The 17,537-nt window shown below is 64.1% G+C and overlaps 1 protein-coding gene across 1 annotated transcript in view; it reads left to right on the top strand.

Annotated features, from left to right (window-relative positions):
* LRP1 (LDL receptor related protein 1) overlaps positions 1–17,537 on the top strand; it is a 169,046-nt gene that overhangs the window by 108,427 nt on the left and 43,082 nt on the right. Inside the window, exons 24-41 of the mRNA XM_074980191.1 lie at positions 790–987; positions 2,098–2,302; positions 2,565–2,729; positions 3,023–3,267; positions 4,015–4,146; positions 4,647–4,874; positions 5,962–6,136; positions 8,047–8,141; positions 8,429–8,578; positions 8,908–9,048; positions 9,440–9,565; positions 10,715–10,846; positions 11,273–11,407; positions 11,494–11,623; positions 12,095–12,221; positions 12,744–12,895; positions 13,770–13,894; positions 14,510–14,881. Of these exons, the coding sequence (XP_074836292.1) occupies positions 790–987; positions 2,098–2,302; positions 2,565–2,729; positions 3,023–3,267; positions 4,015–4,146; positions 4,647–4,874; positions 5,962–6,136; positions 8,047–8,141; positions 8,429–8,578; positions 8,908–9,048; positions 9,440–9,565; positions 10,715–10,846; positions 11,273–11,407; positions 11,494–11,623; positions 12,095–12,221; positions 12,744–12,895; positions 13,770–13,894; positions 14,510–14,881 (3,033 nt within the window). The remainder of the gene's footprint in view (positions 1–789; positions 988–2,097; positions 2,303–2,564; positions 2,730–3,022; positions 3,268–4,014; positions 4,147–4,646; positions 4,875–5,961; positions 6,137–8,046; positions 8,142–8,428; positions 8,579–8,907; positions 9,049–9,439; positions 9,566–10,714; positions 10,847–11,272; positions 11,408–11,493; positions 11,624–12,094; positions 12,222–12,743; positions 12,896–13,769; positions 13,895–14,509; positions 14,882–17,537) is intronic.

Genomic DNA, 17,537 nt, shown 5'->3' with positions numbered 1-17,537 from the left:
CCCCCTCTCGAGGACCACAACCGCAGTTGCTTGGGTTCGGCCGCAGGCCCCTCCGCCTTGGGGAGCTGCACCTCACTGCCCTTCAGCACACCTGGGTCTCGCAGGCCCCACTTCTTCCGGGGCCCCGGTCACTTACTGCTGGATGCTCCATCCTCGGGGTGCAGAACATCCCACTCCTGACACCAGTGTGATGGGGTTCTGGGGTTCCCCAAGCTCTGCACCCTGTCCGCAGGCAGGAGTGACTTTCACTCAGCAGGAAAACAGCAGGTTTATTAGCCGACAGGACACAGCATCATACAGAGGAGTCAGTACAGCCGGCAGAGACAGCCAGTCCCATCCATGTTGGGGAGAGGAGGCCCCGAGGGGCCCTCAGAGCTGGGGCCTGGCCCCCTCCTTTGTCTCTCTCTCTCTCCCAGCCCAGACTAACTGCTTCCAACTCCCAGTTCCAATTCAAACCCCTCAGGCTCCACCTCCTCCTTTGTCTGCAGTACAAAGGTGTTACCTGGTGTGAGGGTTACCCTCAGCAGGAGCCCCACACCCTCTGTGAGCCACTCACATACACACAGGTATCCCCCACTCCATCACAGGCTGCGTTTGTTCACCAGCGCTTGCGGGCGTGCGCGTGGGTGCGTGCACTCGTGTCGACCAGCTCGTGGGCGTGCGGTGCCGGCTGTGCGCGGGGGAGAGGGGAGGCCAGCTCGGTGCACCACGAGGCATGGGGGTTCCTGCTGGGCTGCAGCCCCGTGGCCCTGAGCAGCCCCTGACGCCCCTTCTCCCCGCTGCCTGCAGACCCCTTCAAGCCCTTCATCATCTTCTCGAACCGCCACGAGATCCGGCGCATCGACCTGCAGAAAGGCGACTACAGCGTCCTGGTGCCCGGCCTGCGCAACACCATCGCCCTGGACTTCCACCTCAACCAGAGCTCCCTGTACTGGACGGACGTGGTGGAGGACAAGATCTACCGGGGCAAACTGCTGGAGAACGGGGGTGAGCAGCAGGACGTGGATGTGCCAGGGGAGGGCGGCGTCGGCCTGGGGCGCGTATCGCTGGGGCTGGCACGGTGTCTGTGCCTCCCTCTGGGAGCCCGGGCTGGGCCAGGCCGTGGCTGGAGCACTCAGCCCCAGATAATCAGACCCTTTCTGCCTGTGACTGCTGAGTGTTCAGTGGGAGTTAATTAGCACCCCCGGCAATTCCCTAATGGTAATTACAGCCTGGCAGCCCAGCTGGCGGAAGGCTCCTCCTCGCCCCATTAGTGCCTCTGGAGCCTGGAATCGCAAGAGACAGGGATGTCTGGGGCAGGGGGCGGTTCTCACAGTCACTCAGCACATGGGGCGCAAGGACCAAGCTCAGCTCCTCAGGACGGGGGCTGGGTTTGCTTGAGAGCCTGGAAACCTGGCCAGGAGGGGCCCCTGGGGCTGCAGGTTGGGGCTGAGGGAGCCCAGTAGGGCTGAGGGCTGAGAGGGAGCAGGGCTGGGATAGGAGGGGTGGGGAGCAAGGGGCGAAGGCTGAGGTGCTGCAAGCCCCAGGCTGGAGCATTGGCTGTGGGTTGCAGTGAGGGGCTCGGGCAGGGTTGGGCATGTGGAACTCGGCCTGGCCTGGCCTGGCAGGCGCTGCGGCTAGGAGGGATTTTGCAGAGGGTTGCTATTGCTTTGGGGGCGCATGGAGGGAGCTGAGCCCCCCAGGTGGTGGACGGGCAGTGGAGCCAGCGGGGGGCCAGGCGTGAGCCCCCCAGGCAGCGGGGCAGACAGGGGACCAGGCGTGAGCTCCCCAGGCGGCGGACGGGTGGTGGGGCAGGTGGGGGGCCGGGCATGAGCCCCCCAGGCAGCGGACGGGTGGTGGGGCAGACGGGGGGCCGGGCGTGAGCCCCCCAGGCGGCGGACGGGCAGCGGGGCAGACGGGGGGCCGGGCGCGAGCCCCCCAGGCGGCGGACGGGCAGCGGGGCAGACGGGGGGCCAGGCGTGAGCCCCCCCAGGCGGTGGACGGGCAGCAGGGCCGGCAGGGGGCTGGGCGCGAGCCCCCCAGGCGGCGGACGGGTGGTGGGGCAGGTGGGGGGCCGGGCGTTCCCCCTGACAGTGCCGCGCTTTCCCCATCCCGCAGCTCTGACCAGCTTCGAGGTGGTGATCCAGTACGGGCTGGCCACGCCCGAGGGCCTGGCCGTGGACTGGATTGCCGGCAACATCTACTGGGTAGAGAGCAACCTGGACCAGATCGAGGTGGCCAAGCTGGACGGCACCATGCGCACCACGCTGCTGGCCGGCGACATTGAGCACCCGCGTGCCATCGCCCTCGACCCCCGCTACGGGTGGGTGGGGAGCGGGGCGGCCCTGGGCCAGGCTGGGCTGGGCCTCCCCCACGCAGTCGTGGGGTCTGAGGCTCCCCTGGGGAAGGAGGGACGTTGCTGTGCGGAGAGACCCGGCTCACCCAGCTCTGAGGCTGCTGGAGCTGCCCCGGGAAGGAGTGGGGTCTGCCTGCCCCCCTCTGGCCCTGACGCCGGGGTGAGGGGCTCCCCCCATGGAACCGCCCCCCCACCTGGGGCCCTCTGACTCCTCCCCTCCCACCCCCAGCATCCTGTTCTGGACGGACTGGGATGCCAGCCTGCCCCGCATCGAGGCAGCCTCCATGAGCGGGCAGGGCCGGCGAACCATCCACAAGGAGACGGGCTCAGGGGGGTGGCCCAACGGCCTGACGGTCGACTACCTGGAGAAACGCATCCTTTGGATTGATGCCAGGTAACGGGGGGCTGGGGAGAGAGATCCCGGGGGGAGGGGGGCCCAAGGAAGGGGATCCCAGGGGTGTGTGGGGGGGCCCGGATTGTGGGATCCAGGGGGGGAGGGGGGCCTGGGGAAGGGGATCCCAGGGGAAAGGAGGATTCGGGGGTTGGAAGAGGGTGTGGTGCACCCGGGCTGTGGGATCCCGGGGGGAGGAGGATTCGGGGGTGGGGCGCACGGGGAGGTGGCCCGTCCTGGGCTGTTCCCCTCGCTCTGCCCAGCCTCAGGCCCGGCCCTGTCCCGCGGCGGCACAGGTCGGACGCCATCTACTCGGCGCTGTACGACGGCTCGGGTCACATGGAGGTGCTGCGGGGCCACGAGTACCTGTCCCACCCCTTTGCCGTCACCCTGTACGGCGGCGAGGTCTACTGGACTGACTGGCGCACCAACACCCTGGCCAAAGCCAACAAGTGGACCGGCCACAACGTCACCGTGGTGCAGAGAACCAACACGCAGCCCTTCGACCTGCAGGTGTACCACCCCTCTCGCCAGCCTCTGGGTGAGCTGCCACCGCCAGCGAGGGGCTCTGGGGGTCGCGGGGGCAGCTGCTGGGATTCGGGGGGGTGGGATGCAGAACAGTGTGCGACTTGCATCCCAGGAAGCATTGCATGAGAGGTGTAGGCCTGCAAGGTGCTTTCGGGGGAGCATTGCATGGTGGGAGCTGTAGTCCTGTAGCTTGTGTCTGGGGAAGTGTTGCATTCTGGGAGCTGTAGTTTGGTGGCTTCCAGACCAGGAAGCATTGCATGCCGGGAGCTGTAGTCCTGCAGCTTGTGTCCGGGGAAGCATTGCATGATGGGAGCTGTAATCTGGTGACTTCCAGACAAGGAAGCATTGCATGCTGGGAACTGTAGTCCTGTAGCTTGCATCTGGGGAAGCATTGCATGATGGGAGATGTAGTTCCTGGCTTGCATCCAGGGAAGCCTTGAATGGTGGCGGTGGTAGTCTGTGTTTCAAACAGCACTTTGGACCTTTCCCCTGTTTGTGCGCTGTGACCGGCAGAATCCTGCGTGCAAACTGTCAACCCCCCTTTGTTTTGCTTTGAGCCCCCCTGGGCCTGGGCCTGGCCCTCGCCCTCCATTGCTCTGGTCCCCATTGCCGCTCCTGGTGCGTTGACGTACGGGGGGAGTCTGGAGAAGGAGCTGCGCCCCGGGCCCTGCGCAGACAGGCCGGCGTCCCAGCTAGCACAGGGAACGGGCCCCCCTGGGGAGCTCTTCCCTGACTTCCCTCTGCTCCCCCCTCGGCCCAGCTCCCAACCCCTGCGAGGCCAACGGTGGCAAAGGGCCCTGCTCCCACCTCTGCCTGATCAACTACAACAATTCCTTCTCCTGCGCCTGCCCCCACCTCATGAAGCTGGACAAGAACAACACCACCTGTTACGGTAGGCGGGGCCCTTGGCAGGGGGCGGAGCTTAAGGCAGCACTTGGCCACTCCCTTCACTGGGGGCCAGTGTGAGCCTGTAGCACAGAGCAGGAAGCAGCACCTACGTCGTGCAGCAGGGTCCGGAGTAGAACCCAGGAGTCCTGGTTCTGAGCCCTCCCCCTGTTCTAACCGCTGGGCTCCGCTCCCTTTCCAGAGCAGGGATAGAACCCAGGAGTCCTGGCTCCCCAGCTCCAACCACTGAGCTCCACTCCCTTTCCAGAGCAGGGATAGAACCCAGGAGTCCTGGCTCCCCAGCTCCAACCACTGAGCTCCACTCCCTTCCCAGAGCAAGGGGAGAACCCAGGAGTCCTGGGTCCCAGCTTCCCCTGCTCTAACCACTAGGCCCCCTTCCCCTCCCGGAAACGAGAGACACTCTAGGTGTCCTGGCTCTTCGGCTGCAGGCGGGGAGGCGGGGGGGTGCTCCTGGGTTCACCGCTCACGGTGCCTCTCATGCCCCAGAGCTGAAGAAGTTCCTGCTGTACGCGCGGCAGATGGAGATCCGGGGCGTGGACATCGACAACCCCTACTACAACTACATCATCTCTTTCACCGTGCCGGACATCGACAACGTCACGGCCGTGGACTACGACGCCCCCGAGCAGCGCGTCTACTGGTCTGACGTCCGCACGCAGACCATCAAGCGCGCCTTCATCAATGGCACCGGCGTGGAGACTGTCGTCTCGGCAGGTGGGCTGGGGCTGGGGCCGAGCCCTTCCTGCTGGGCAGCCCACAAGGCCCCACTGCTGGGAGCCGGGGGCGGGGTGGGGGTAAAAGCTAGAAGCTTGGCAGTGTGTCGATCCACATGTGCCCAGCTGGCGGCGTGGCCTTTGCCCGGGGACGCTGACAAGCAGCTGATCACAAGGAATTCCAGAGGGTGCCGATGGGCGGAGGGAAGCCACCGAGGGGCTGGGCATTGCCCAACACCCCTGGCCAGATGCGGGCAGCAAGATAATAACCGCAAATAAGCCAATCATCGAAAAGGTGACCTAAGTGCTGTGCCCAGGGCTCAGGCTTACGTGGGCATGCAGAGGCGTTATTCCTTAAGTTTTGTCTCGTAGGGGATGGGTTCAGTTCCAATTCCCCGTCTTCGGGACTGTCGGGTGGGGCTTTCTGGGAGGTGCTCCCGTAGGTGTGTTCCTGGCTAGTTTTAAGACATGAAGGAGCAGATAAGCGGTAGGTGTATCGGCGCTACCCCATTCCTGGGCTCAGGTTGGCGTCTGTGAAGGGCCAGTGCCATCACTTGGCACTCAGGCTGCTGCCGAAACGGGGCTCTGACCACGAAGGCTCATGCTCCAAAAAATCGGTTAGTCTCTAAGGTGCCGCAGGACCTCTCGTCGTCATCGCTCACATGGACGTCAGACCCTCTCTTGAACGAGGCCGAGGGAGATTTGTTGTCTCTCTTTTTCTCGCTAGGAAGCAGATCTCTGGGCACCTCTCCAAGGAATTAGGATGCTCTAATTAGAGATGAGCCCCAGTTACTGCTTTCACCCCCAGGTTTTTCACTGCATTAGTTCTTGTTTGATGCTGAGTAGCCACAACCCATCTTTGTCTGTGACTCTGCCGTACCTTGTTGGCTTAGAACACAAGTTGCGGGGGGCTGCTTTGTGTGCCTTTATGTTAACGAGTTTTGAACAAAGACGTTGGCCAGAATCGAGCCTAGGACGCTATCAGGAGCTTGGCCCTTCGGGGACGTTGCCTGTGTTTGCGGGCCCCTTTCCTTCTCTTGGTGCCTGGTGCCGCCCCTAACGAGTCTCACCTGCCCCTTGCCTTGCAGACCTGCCCAACGCTCATGGCCTCTCTGTGGATTGGGTTTCCAGAAACCTCTTCTGGACCAGCTACGACGCCAACCGGAAGCAGATCAACGTGGCCCGGCTGGACGGCTCCTTCAAGAACGCCGTGATCCAGGGGCTGGACAAGCCGCACTGCCTGGTGGTTCACCCGCTCCTCGGGTGAGACGCCAACCGGCCGGTGGGGGACTCTCACCAGGCAGATGGGCCCCACTGCTTTGCATCGGGAGAAGCGCTGCATGGTGGGAGCTGTAGTCCTGTGGCTTGCAGCTGGGAAGAGCATTGCATGCTGGGAGCTGTAGTCCTGTGGGTTGGAGCTGGGAAGAGCATTGCATGCTGGGAGCTGTAGTCCAGTGGTCTGCAGACAGGATGAGCATTGCATGCTGGGAGCTGTAGTCCTCTGGCTTGCAGCTGGGAAGAACATTGCATGCTGGGAGCTGTAGTCCTGGGGGCGGGGCAGGTATGCAGGTGTGTGCAGCTGGGTCCCAGCTTTTCAAGGTAGTGGGTTCCAACTGGTGTAAATCAAGGGAGCCCCGTCTGAGCTCCCACATCAGCCACAAGGACAAGAACTGAGAGGCTGACTTGAGTCTCTCTGTGGAGACCAGAGCAATAGGGGAAACAAGGCCAGCGCTGGGCTGGCAGGGCTGTGGGTCAGGAGTGAGGGGCACCGGCAGGGCTGAAGGGGCAGGGCTGGGCTGGCAGGGCTGCGGGTCAGGAGTGCGGGGCACCGGCAGAGCTTCAAGGCAGCTCGGGGCTCAGCGTGCAGAAATCTGTGGCTCCTGGAGGGAGTTGATTTGAGTCATCGTAACGTGGGAGGTTTTTCCAGGCACAGCTGAGAGGGCCAAATCAGGTCAAATTACTTAAAATATGGCCACTGACAGTCTAGGACTGGGCGTTCCCCTACTGTAACGCACCAAACAGCACAGCCGTCACCACAGTGGCCAGCAAGAAGTCACCCAGCAATTCCCTCCGATGCTGCAGCTTGCCTTGTGCCACAAGCAGCCCCCTCCTCACGCAGATGGGAAAACCAGTCGCATCAAATCCACACCGATTCTAGCAGTCCCGAAGGACCAGCCCCATCCCCATCCCCAGGTCAATAAGTGCCTTAAGCTGTTACCCAAAAGAGCACCCTGGGTCTGTGCTTCAGACTTCACAATCTAAAAGTTTACTTGTAGAAAGAAAGAACCGGGTGAGAGTAAAATTGTTAAAGCGATTGAATTACACACACCGATGCCACAGCGTGTGCAGCCGGCTGCTGTCGATGTGTGTGTCAGATCTGAGCCGGAGGAGCCCGCTGGGCCCGTCCTTTAGAGTCTCACGTCTAAAAGTTTGTTAACGAAAAGAAAGAGAAAACAGGGTGAGAGTGAAACTCGTTAGAGCAGGTAAACGGCACACGCCAGTCGCGCAGCGCACAGCAGATGGAGCCGGGTGCTGTCTTGTAAGTCCCTGGAGTCCGTCCTCTGCCGGGCCGGGTCAGCGACCCCCCACCCCCCCTGTGCTCGGTTCAGAGCAGAGATGCTCCTGAGGCCTGATCTGGGCTGCAGACAAAGGAAGGAGCCTCAGGCCCCCTTATCCCCTGGCCCCCGTGGAGGGAATTCCATCGTTCTCCCCGTATAGTAGCGTGTCCGAGATGGAGCCTGCTGCGTGAGCAGGTTGCTCGTCCAGGAGATCTGATGAGTCCGGCTTCGCCTGAGCAGGAATCTATCCCAGGAGGTGCCACGCCGCCTCCGGGGGTCTCTCAGAAACTAACTTTTGTACAAGCCCGGAGCCAGCGTGGATAACTCCACATCCAGCCGTGATACGCACATCTCAGCCGCTCACATGGGTTCAGCCCGTCCCCAGCCCCTTCCTGGGCCCCAGCTTTGGTGCAAACCTAGAACGGTGGTGGTGCTCGTTCACGCTCAGCAAGGCACGGCTTTGGCGGTCACGCCTTGCACGGCCCAGCCCGTGCGAGCTGCGTCTGGATGATGCCAGAGCCTGTCGCAGAACCCTCAGCGTGAAGGTTGCGTCGTGCCAGCTGCGCCGTGACCCTAACTCCCTCCCTCCGCTGTCTGTCTGTCTGTCCCGCGCAGGAAGCTCTACTGGACAGACGGGGACAACATTAGCATCGCCAACATGGACGGCAGCAACCGTAGCCTCCTCTTCACCAACCAGCGCGGGCCTGTCGGTACGGGGACCGCCCCCCATTCCCGTCTGTGGGGCGACCGCCAGGAGGGGCTGAGAGCCAGGACGCCCCCGGTTCAGGCCCTTCCTTTTGCCGCCCCATTTCCTGTCAGCCCTCCCCGGCCCACTCCGCCCCACACCAGCCCTTCCGTCTCCCGGGGCTCCTGCCTGGGGACCGGCGGCCGTTTTGTGCCGGGGCGGTGCAGACTGTTGGAGGGGACGGTGCAGACGCGCTGTCTCCCCTTCTCGTGCCGCCTGCGAGGGGCTGAACGGTGACCCCCTTCCGTGCAGGCCTGGCCATCGACTACCCAGAGAAGAAGCTCTACTGGATCAGCTCGGGCAGCGGCACCATCAACAGGTGCAACCTGGACGGCAGCGGCCTGGAGATTGTAGAGGCCATGAAGAGCCAGCTGAGCAAGGCCACCGCGCTGGCCATCATGGGTGAGAGCCGGGAGTGGGGTCTGGGGGATAAGCTGGGGGGAGAGGGGTGGGAGGTGCGGGCTGGGGGTATTGGGCGCAGAGGGGGGCTGGCATGTGGGGGGGGTGTATTGTGGGGAGGAGCGGGGGCCGGTGGGTGTTGGGAGAATTGAGGTGCCGTTAGGGGGTTGAGGGACGGGGTGGGGTCTGGGGGTGTTGGGGGGTTGAGTGTAGGACCAGGGCTACTGGGGAGGCCGTGGGCAGAGGGGCCGGGCTGGGGAGCACGGGGGGGCTGGGGTGTTGGGGGTGGGGGGCCGGGCGTGGTGCTGAGTCCCTGAGCCCCGGCCCCACAGGCGACAAGCTGTGGTGGGCTGACCAGGCCTCGGAGAAGATGGGCACCTGCAACAAGAGGGACGGGACGGGGGCGCTCGTCCTGCGCAACAGCACCACGCTGGTCATGCACATGAAAGTCTACGACGAGAGCGTGCAGCACGGTGAGCACCGCCGGCATGTGGGGCCTGGCTCGGGTTCCGGCTGGGGGGTGATTCTGGGGACGGCTCCGGCGCCAGGCCTGGCTCAGCGCTGGTGTTCGGGGCCTGACTCATGGGTTCCAGCCGGGGCTGGGGGTGGGACGAATCCAGGGGCTGGTGCTGGGCTGTGGGGTCTGTGGCTGGCCAGTGCTCGGGGAGGGGCAGCGCCAAGGCCCTGGCAGCGCTGTGTGCTGCCGCAGGGGCTTGGAGCCGGCGTCCTGGTGCGGCGCCCCAGCCTGGTGTGCCGGATGGGTGGTGCCTGTTGGCTGTGGGCTCTGGGGTGCGTTCAGAGCCCCTGCAGAGCAAACCCCACCCCCGAGCTGCCTCTGACCACCCCCCCCCGCCCTCTGCCCAGGGACCAACCCCTGCAGCTCAGACAACGGTGGCTGCTCGCAGCTGTGCCTGCCCACCTCGCCAACCACCCACTCCTGCATGTGCACGGCCGGCTACAGCCTCCGGAGTGGGCAGCAGTCCTGCGAAGGTGAGTCGCCTCCCCGGGCCCCCCACACCGCCGGCTCAGGGCCGTGGGGCGCTGGGCTGTCCTGCTGTGTGCCGCGCCAGCCAGGGAGCCCAGGCCCAGGTCGTTCCTGGCCTCTGACCTCCCCTGGGGGCAGCCCTGCCTCCCAGCTCACATGCTGCTGGGCCGGCCGGCCAGCGACCACCAGGGAGCAGAGAGTTGCAGGCAGCGTGTGCCCCATGGCAGGGCCAGCTTCTCCCTCGGGCTGACCGGTGCGGAGCCCGACAGCTGCCGTAGGGCCCGGTAGCTGCCGCGGAGCACGAGGGACGGAGAAATGCAAGGTGGGACCGGGCACAGGGCCTTTGCAGGGAGAGTTCGTTCCTCCCCGGCCTCGGCCGCTCAGTCCCAGGGCGGAGAGCTCAGCCTGCAGCCCTGCTAGAGCCAAACGGGGTGTGGGGGGCTGGGTGGAGTGGGGCCAGGCTGGGCTGAGCCAGCGAGGACGTAGCAAGCTGGGTCGGGCTCTGGGCTCTCTCGCTTGGCTGTGACAGGTTGGCCTGAAACAAGGGGGCGGAGGGGGTGCTGCTTTTGTTCCTGGGACCGAGCACCCCCTGAGCACTGCAGTCACCCCCTTGCAGACATTCCCCAGTGCAGCTGCTGGGGCCTGTTCGCTCGGCCCCACAAGCCCCGTCTGCCCCCCTAGGAGGCAGAGATGGGGTGTCCCAGTTGTGCTGCCCACTGTGCCCCAGAGCCGCCCTCACCCGCCTGCAGAGTAAAACCCATGACAGCTATTGGCCACCACACGTGGCTCCCGTGCCTCAGTTTACCAGTGCACCAGCAGGGGGGCGCATGTGGTTGTGCCTCTTGCGGGGTCTGACTCGTCCCCCCCCCCCACCTGGTGAGAACCCTCAAACCCGGCGTTCGCACTCCACTTCACAGCCCTCGGCCAAGCATGGCTGCCGCTGAGGTGTGCTGCTCTCGTGCAAGGCGTGTTACACGCCTGCTCTGGGGGTGCGTTAGTGCAAGCCCCGCCCACCCAAGGCAGCGCAGACCTGCCTCCTTGCTGCTGGCACACGAGCCAGGCTGACAGGAGCTTCTTCTCAGCCCCCGGGAAGCCTCCGCCTTTTCCTCAGCCCCCCTGCGCTGGCCCTGACCCACCTCCCCTTGCCCCTGCAGGCGTCGGTTCCTTCCTGCTCTACTCAGTCCACGAGGGGATCCGTGGCATCCCCCTGGATCCCAACGACAAGTCAGATGCCCTGGTGCCCGTCTCTGGGACCTCGCTGGCCGTGGGGATCGATTTCCACGCGGGTGAGAGCCACGAGGGACTCCTGGGTTCTGTGCCGGGCTCAGTCACTGACCCGACCGGGGAAGCCCCGTGCCTCAGTTTCCCCCAGTGACTCTGAGTGGGCTGGGCAGGGTTGGGAGGTCCTGGGAGCTGCTGGAGGGGTGGCGCTGGGGGGACACGGCGCTGTGCCGCCCCCACCTGTTTCAGCCCTGGGAGGCCTGGATCCCCACACCGCTAGGACCCAGAGCCCCATGCCTCGTAGCCCTAGAGCTCCTCAGGGTATCTGCAGTCTGCTCTGCCAGTGTCCTATTCCCCCAGGGCGTGAGCGCCCCCAGCTGGTGAGATCTGAGCAGTGCCTGCTCCCCTCTGTTAACTGGCTCCGGGAGTGGTGAAAGGGGGCCTCTCCCCGCCCAGCCTGCCTGGCCCTCACCCCTGCTCTGCCCCCCCAGAGAACGACACCATCTACTGGGTGGACATGGGGCTGAGCACCATCAGCCGGGCCAAGCGGGACCAGACGTGGCGGGAGGACGTGGTGACGAACGGCATTGGGCGCGTGGAAGGGATCGCGGTGGACTGGATCGCAGGTGAGGCGCATGGCGGCGGGGAGCCAGGCGGTGGCACGGCCAGGAGCGGGGCCCGGCTGACACCGCGTTGCTCTCGCCCACCCCAGGGAACATCTACTGGACGGACCAAGGCTTCGACGTCATTGAGGTGGCCAGGCTGAACGGGTCCTTCCGCTACGTTGTCATCTCGCAGGGGCTGGACAAGCCACGAGCCATCACCGTGCACCCGGAGAAAGGGTGAGGCGCCTGGGGGGGCGGGACTCCGGGCACAGCTGCCAGGTTCAGGCGGGCGCCAGGCCTCCTGGGTTCTCCCCCCGGCTCTGGCTCAGCCTTTGTGCAGAGCCCTTCGCCACCCTGAGGATCGGGGCCACCCAAAGCGCCTGCTGCTTCTGGGTGACCCGTTGTGACATGACACCCCCAGTCCGGTTGAGGTCCAGGGGGTTCAGCGCTGCTGACAGCCCAGCCCTCCGACGGGGCTCCCCGAACCCCCAGCTGCTTGGGGAGACGTCGGCCTGAGGGTGCTGCCCCTAGCCAGGGCGTGGGGGGGCTGTTGTCAGATGTGGGATGAGCCCCTGGGCTGCTGGACAGCCCCACCCTCAAGTACAACAAGCCGCTTCGCCTCCAGGCCCCCGAGGTTGTGAGAGAGTCGGGGGCTGGGGTGGGGGTGCACATCCGGGTGACTGGCGAGCCGTGGGGGGTGCCCTGCAGGTACCTGTTCTGGACGGAGTGGGGCCAGTACCCTCGCATCGAACGCTCCCGCCTGGATGGAACAGAACGCATGGTGCTTGTCAACGTCAGCATCAGCTGGCCCAACGGGATATCGGTTGACTACCAGGTGCGGTGGCTGCGGTCGTGGCGGGGGCCACAGGCGGGTGCAGCTCCAGGGCCTGGCGGCTCTGAGCAGGAGGGGCGGTTACAAGGTGCAAGGCCCAGTCGGGAGGCAGCCGTCCCCCTGCAGCGGGTGGGACTGATGGGCTGTGGAGCTAGGTGCAGGGTCTTGGGGAGATCTCGGCCCATCCTCCTGAGCGGCTCTGTCCCGCTCTCCAGGAGCCGCCCCGTTTCCGTACCATCTCCCGGGTGTTGGCTGTGAGCTCTGTGGGGCAGGGACCCAGCGCTACAGGGGCTCGGCTCCGAGCTGGGCTCCCGGCGCGACGGTAAAACACAAATAACGTGGTCGAGGGCTTCACACTTCCAGCGGCGCTAGGCCCACGGCAGCTGCGTCTGTTTCCTCCACCTCCTTTCCCTCCTGCCCCAGCCGAGCCCTGCCCTGCCCTGCCCCGGCCTGCCCCGTTGAGCCAAGCCCCGCCCCACTCAGCCAAGCTGTGACCTGCCGGGGGGGTCTTGCTTCCTGCTCCAGGAAGGAAAGCTCTACTGGTGCGACGCTCGGACAGACAAGATCGAGCGCATCGACCTGGAGACGGGCGAGAACCGGGAGGTCGTCCTGTCCAGCAACAACATGGACATGTTCTCGGTGTCGGTTTTCGAGGGTTACATCTACTGGAGCGACAGGTGCGGCTGCAGCTGCCATGCAGGGGAGCCGGAGCCAGGAGCCCTGTGGAGCGCGGGCTGTTGAAATCTGCAGGGCCAGGGACCTACCTGGAGGGCTTATGCAAATGAGGCCCCCCCACACACATTAAATTTACACGTTATTTGTATAACTGATAGTTGTTCCCAGTATGCACCACATCTCGCCTGTAGCTTTCCGCCAGAGTCACTCGGCGGGTCGTCCAGCACTCTCGACCATAGAGACTCCTGTCTAGAGTGTACCCTGACTCACAGGACCCGAGGGGGCGGGTGTCCTCTAGCACACTGAACCATAGAGACTCCTGTCCAGCGCGTACCTCAACTCGGTAGCAGGATGTGTCCTCCAGCACTCTGAACCATAGAGACTTCTATCTAGAGCGTACCCTGGCTCAGGAGCAGGGGGTGTCCTCCAGCACTCCGGACCATAGAGACTGCAGACGGGAGTATACTCTCAACCCACCTGCAGCCATAGAGCTGTGGCGCTAGACAGGGTCTTGGCTAGAGTGGCTGCCCAGGGCTGCTCTACCTGCACAGCACTGGGCTTGAGGGCTGGGTCCTGGAGGACTTACAGGGAGCTTTGTTCCCACATGGGATTGTGGGGCTCTGGGGGTGGGTTTGGTGGGTCACAGGCTGTGGGGCTCTGGGGGGTTCAGTGGGTCACAGGCTGTGGGGCTCTGAGGGTTTCAGTGGGTCACAGGCCGTGGGGCTCTGGGGGGTTCGGTGGGTCACAGGTCATGGGGGATGGGGTGTGTGCACTGGCAGATCACGGCTGGTGACAGAGGGCAGGCGGGGTCCCTACCGCAGGCTGGGACCTGTCTGTGCCCCACAGCGCCTCACTCTCTGGCTCTCTCCTGTCTAGGACCCACGCAAACGGCTCCATCAAGAGGGGCAACAAGGACAATGCCACGGAGTCGGTGTCTCTGCGGACGGGGATCGGCGTGCAGCTCAAGGACATCAAAGTGTTCAACCAAGCCAGGCAGAAAGGTGCGTCGCCGCCTTCCCGCCTGGGGCTGAGCAGCCCTTCCCTCGCCTTCCTGGGCAGCAGGGGATGAAATGCTACCAGTGAGGGGTGTCTGCAGGCCAGGGCACTGGGAGAGCTGTGAAGGGGCCCACCGGCCTGTCCGTGCTGGGGGATTTATTCTCCCTTCTCTGCAAAGCCTGGGAAAGGTTCTGGAGGGGATCGCTGGAAAAGTGCACGCTCACGTGGGCATTCACGCACCCACGTGTACTCACTCACTCACACGAGTGTGACCTGACACATGCAAGGCCTCTCACACAGCCCCCACGCTGGAGCGGCCTGGGTGTTCCCGGCCAGCCTCGGGCCGCATCGACTCTGCAGGCCCCGTACCAGCCTGGCAGTGGCGGCGTAACTATGGCAGCGTCTCCCCATTCCATAGCCAACGAGCGGCCCCTCCCCAGCTGGCGCTGAGGGAAGTCCCCTTCCCGCCCCCGGCTGTGTCTGTGCCGGCTGCGGCTGGGCCCGGCTGTGCTGGTGGGGTTTGGATTTCCCCAAGAGCCTGCCAGCCTTCCCGCGGCTATTGCAGCCCAGCGCTCCCTGCCCCTCCGTGCGGGGTCTGAATCCGCTTCTCCTCCCCCCAGGCACCAACGTCTGCGCCCAGAACAACGGCGGCTGCCAGCAGCTCTGCTTGTTTCGCGGCAACGGGCAGCGGACCTGTGCCTGCGCCCACGGCATGCTGGCGGAGGACGGGGTGAGCTGCCGGGACTATGACGGCTACCTGCTCTACTCGGAGCGCACCATCCTCAAGAGCATCCACCTGTCGGACGAGAGCAACCTCAACGCGCCCATCAAGCCGTTCGAGGACGCCGAGCACATGAAGAACGTCATTGCTCTGGCCTTCGACTACCGCGCCGGCACCTCCGGCAGCAACCGCATCTTCTACAGCGACATCCACTTTGGCAACATCCAGCAGATCAGCGACGACGGCACCGGGCACAAGACCATCGTGGAGAGTGAGTCTGTCGGGGCCTCCGTCACTCTCCCCTCTGCTGCTTCCTCTGCTGTCTCTTCCCTTTCCTCCTCTCCCCTCCCTTCTCCTCCACTGCGGCCACCTGTCCCCTTCCTGCGTGCGATATCGGAGGGTTCTGGGGCGCCGCTGGGAGTCAGATCAGGGCGCGTGGCTCAGAGCTACTTGCGTCCCAGGGCTGCGGTTCTCCCTTGTAAGGTACCAAACCAGCCACAAAGGGCAGTCCGGTTTGCCACACTGGCCTGCAAGTCAGTCCAGCTTCCCTTGTGCCACAACCTGTTCCCTCCTTGCACAGAGGAGAGGTCATGGAAACCAATCTCACCACGTCGACCCAGGTTCTTCCAGGCCCAAAGGAGCAGCCCCATCCCCAGGTCGACGTGTGCCTCAGATCTGACCCAAAAGCGCCCGCTGGGCTGGTCCTTTAGTGTCTAACAACAAAAGGTTTGTTAAAATAAGGGAGGGAGAGAACGGGGAGAGTCAAATCAGGGAATCGAATTTCATGCACCAACTCCGAGGTCTTGGCGCGGGCTGCAGCAGGGGTGGAATAATCTGCTGCTTGATAAATCTCTGGAGTACGTCCTGTGTCAGGATGGGTCAGCGGCGCTTTCAGGCCCAGTTCTCCCTCTGTGAAAACACGTCCCAGGTGGCGCCCGTCACACGAGCAGCTCCCCGACTCCGTAGCAGCCGGAGCGCCTCAGATTGGCCCCACTCGAGGGGTGTTGGCAGTGACGTGGTTCACCTGACCCCGAACCCTTTCACTCTTGGCTGCCGACCTCCCTGGGGTGGACTTGAGCAAGACAAGCCCAGTGCCAGTGCTCATAATTTCAAGCGCAAAAATAAGCATACGCAGAGTCAGCAAATCACCTTCCGATGGATGCGCCTGGGCCCAGCTCGCACAAGATTCAGTGCAAACATAGAACCACGGTTGCAACTGTGTTTATATTTTCACATTTCAATCCAGTAAGTTCACACTGCATCCTTGTCCTCGTCCCCTCCCTCTGCCCCTCCCCTTTGTCTTCCAGCTCTTTATCTCAGTGTAAGGACTCCAGGGTCAGGCCTGCTATGGGGAAAGGGGCAGGTGTTTGGGGATTGGCTGGGCGTGTCCTGGGACTGTGGGATGTGTCCCCAGGCTTTGTTCAGGGCGGGGCAACTGCATCGTGGGGCTGTGGACGTAGGGGTGTGGGGGAGGCGGGGGCGCTGTCAGGCTCAGGAAGGAGTAGAGGATGGATGTGTTCTGGGGCTCTAGATTGGGAGAGGTGGCAGGGAGCTGGGGGTCTGCCACCCTTTGGAAGTGTGTGCCTCCGTCCCTGTGCATGTGTGTGCCTCCGTCCCTGTGTGTGCACATGTGCCTCCGTCCCTGTCCCCATGCGTGCACACGTTCCTCCGTCCCTGCCCTCCTGCGTGCACACGTGCCTCTGTCCCTGCCCCCATGCATGCACACGTGCCCCCGTCCCCGCTCTCCTGCGTGCACACGTGCCCCCGTGCGTGCACACCTGCCTCCGTCCCTGCTCCCGTGCGTGCACACGTGCCTCCGTCCCTGCCCCCGTGCTTGCACACGTGCCTCCATCCCTGTCCCCGTGCGTGCACACGTGCCTCCGTCCCCTTGCACATCTTTCCATCTCCGTTGTCGTGCGTGTGCCTCCATCCCCGTATGTGCTCCTGTTCCTCCATCCCGGCCCCAGTATGGGCTCCTGTTCCTCTGTCCCTGTCCTGGTGCGTGGGTGCGTGGCTCCGTCCCCATTCACGTCTCTGTTCCCTGTGTGAGTGTGTATGCCTCAGTCCCCGCACCTGCGTCCGTGTCCCCGAGCGTTTCCGTGCGTCCGTCCCTGTCCCTGTGCAGGGCCACGTGCCTCCATCTCTGTGCACGTTCCTCCGTCCCCACGGCCCGTGTGCCTGCCCGTACCTGAGTCCTCTTCCCTGTGCGAGCCCCTCCCTGCCCCTGTGCACGTGCGGCGTTTCGCAGCACACGAGCCCCCCGGCACATCTCAGCAACTTTCGCTTTGAGTTCCATTGTCAAGACGAAGTCACCCCGTCTGACCAAGCCGCCAGCCTCCCAGTGCTCCCATTCATCCCGCAGCCCTCGTCTCCCCCGGTTAGCGTCGCTGCTTCCCACCACTGTCGACTCCGCCCCGTGTCATCGACGCTTCAGTAAGAGTATTCACCTTGCCAGTGACTGTGCGCTACACTGCATTTCTTGCTCTGCCCGGGACAGCTGTGTGACTGATTGCAGCTGGGAAGTGAAGGATCTGGGGCAGAGCTGCGGTGAGGGAGGGGCCTGGCCCTTAAGGCAGCGGAGGGCTGTGAAGGAGAGCTGAGCTCAGGGGCCATCTCTTCCCATCCCTGGGCTCAGCGTCCTCATCTGTGAAATGGGCATAATCATCCAGCCTTCAGCTGTGCAGACTGAGCTCATCCAAGCAGGCTGTGTGTACAGCACCTGGCACTGTGGGCCTGGCCTCCGCAGCAGCTCCAGGCACGGCCACGGTCACGCTGCTCACGAACAGGAGCAGCAGCGGGCAGTGATCTTCCGTCTTGGCGAGGGAGGCCGTGCAGCAGGACCCAGTTTGCTCTTGATGCACTGAAGAGCAAAAGCAAATCGCGACAGCCGCCAGCATTCCTTGGAAGCCGGGCGCTTGGGTGGCTCT

The sequence above is a fragment of the Carettochelys insculpta genome, chromosome 29 (genome assembly GCF_033958435.1).
Source record: "Carettochelys insculpta isolate YL-2023 chromosome 29, ASM3395843v1, whole genome shotgun sequence".
NCBI classification, from domain to species: domain Eukaryota; kingdom Metazoa; phylum Chordata; order Testudines; family Carettochelyidae; genus Carettochelys; species Carettochelys insculpta.
The sequence above is the reverse complement of the archived record's forward strand: the minus strand, read 5'-3'. Positions and strand labels throughout refer to the sequence as shown.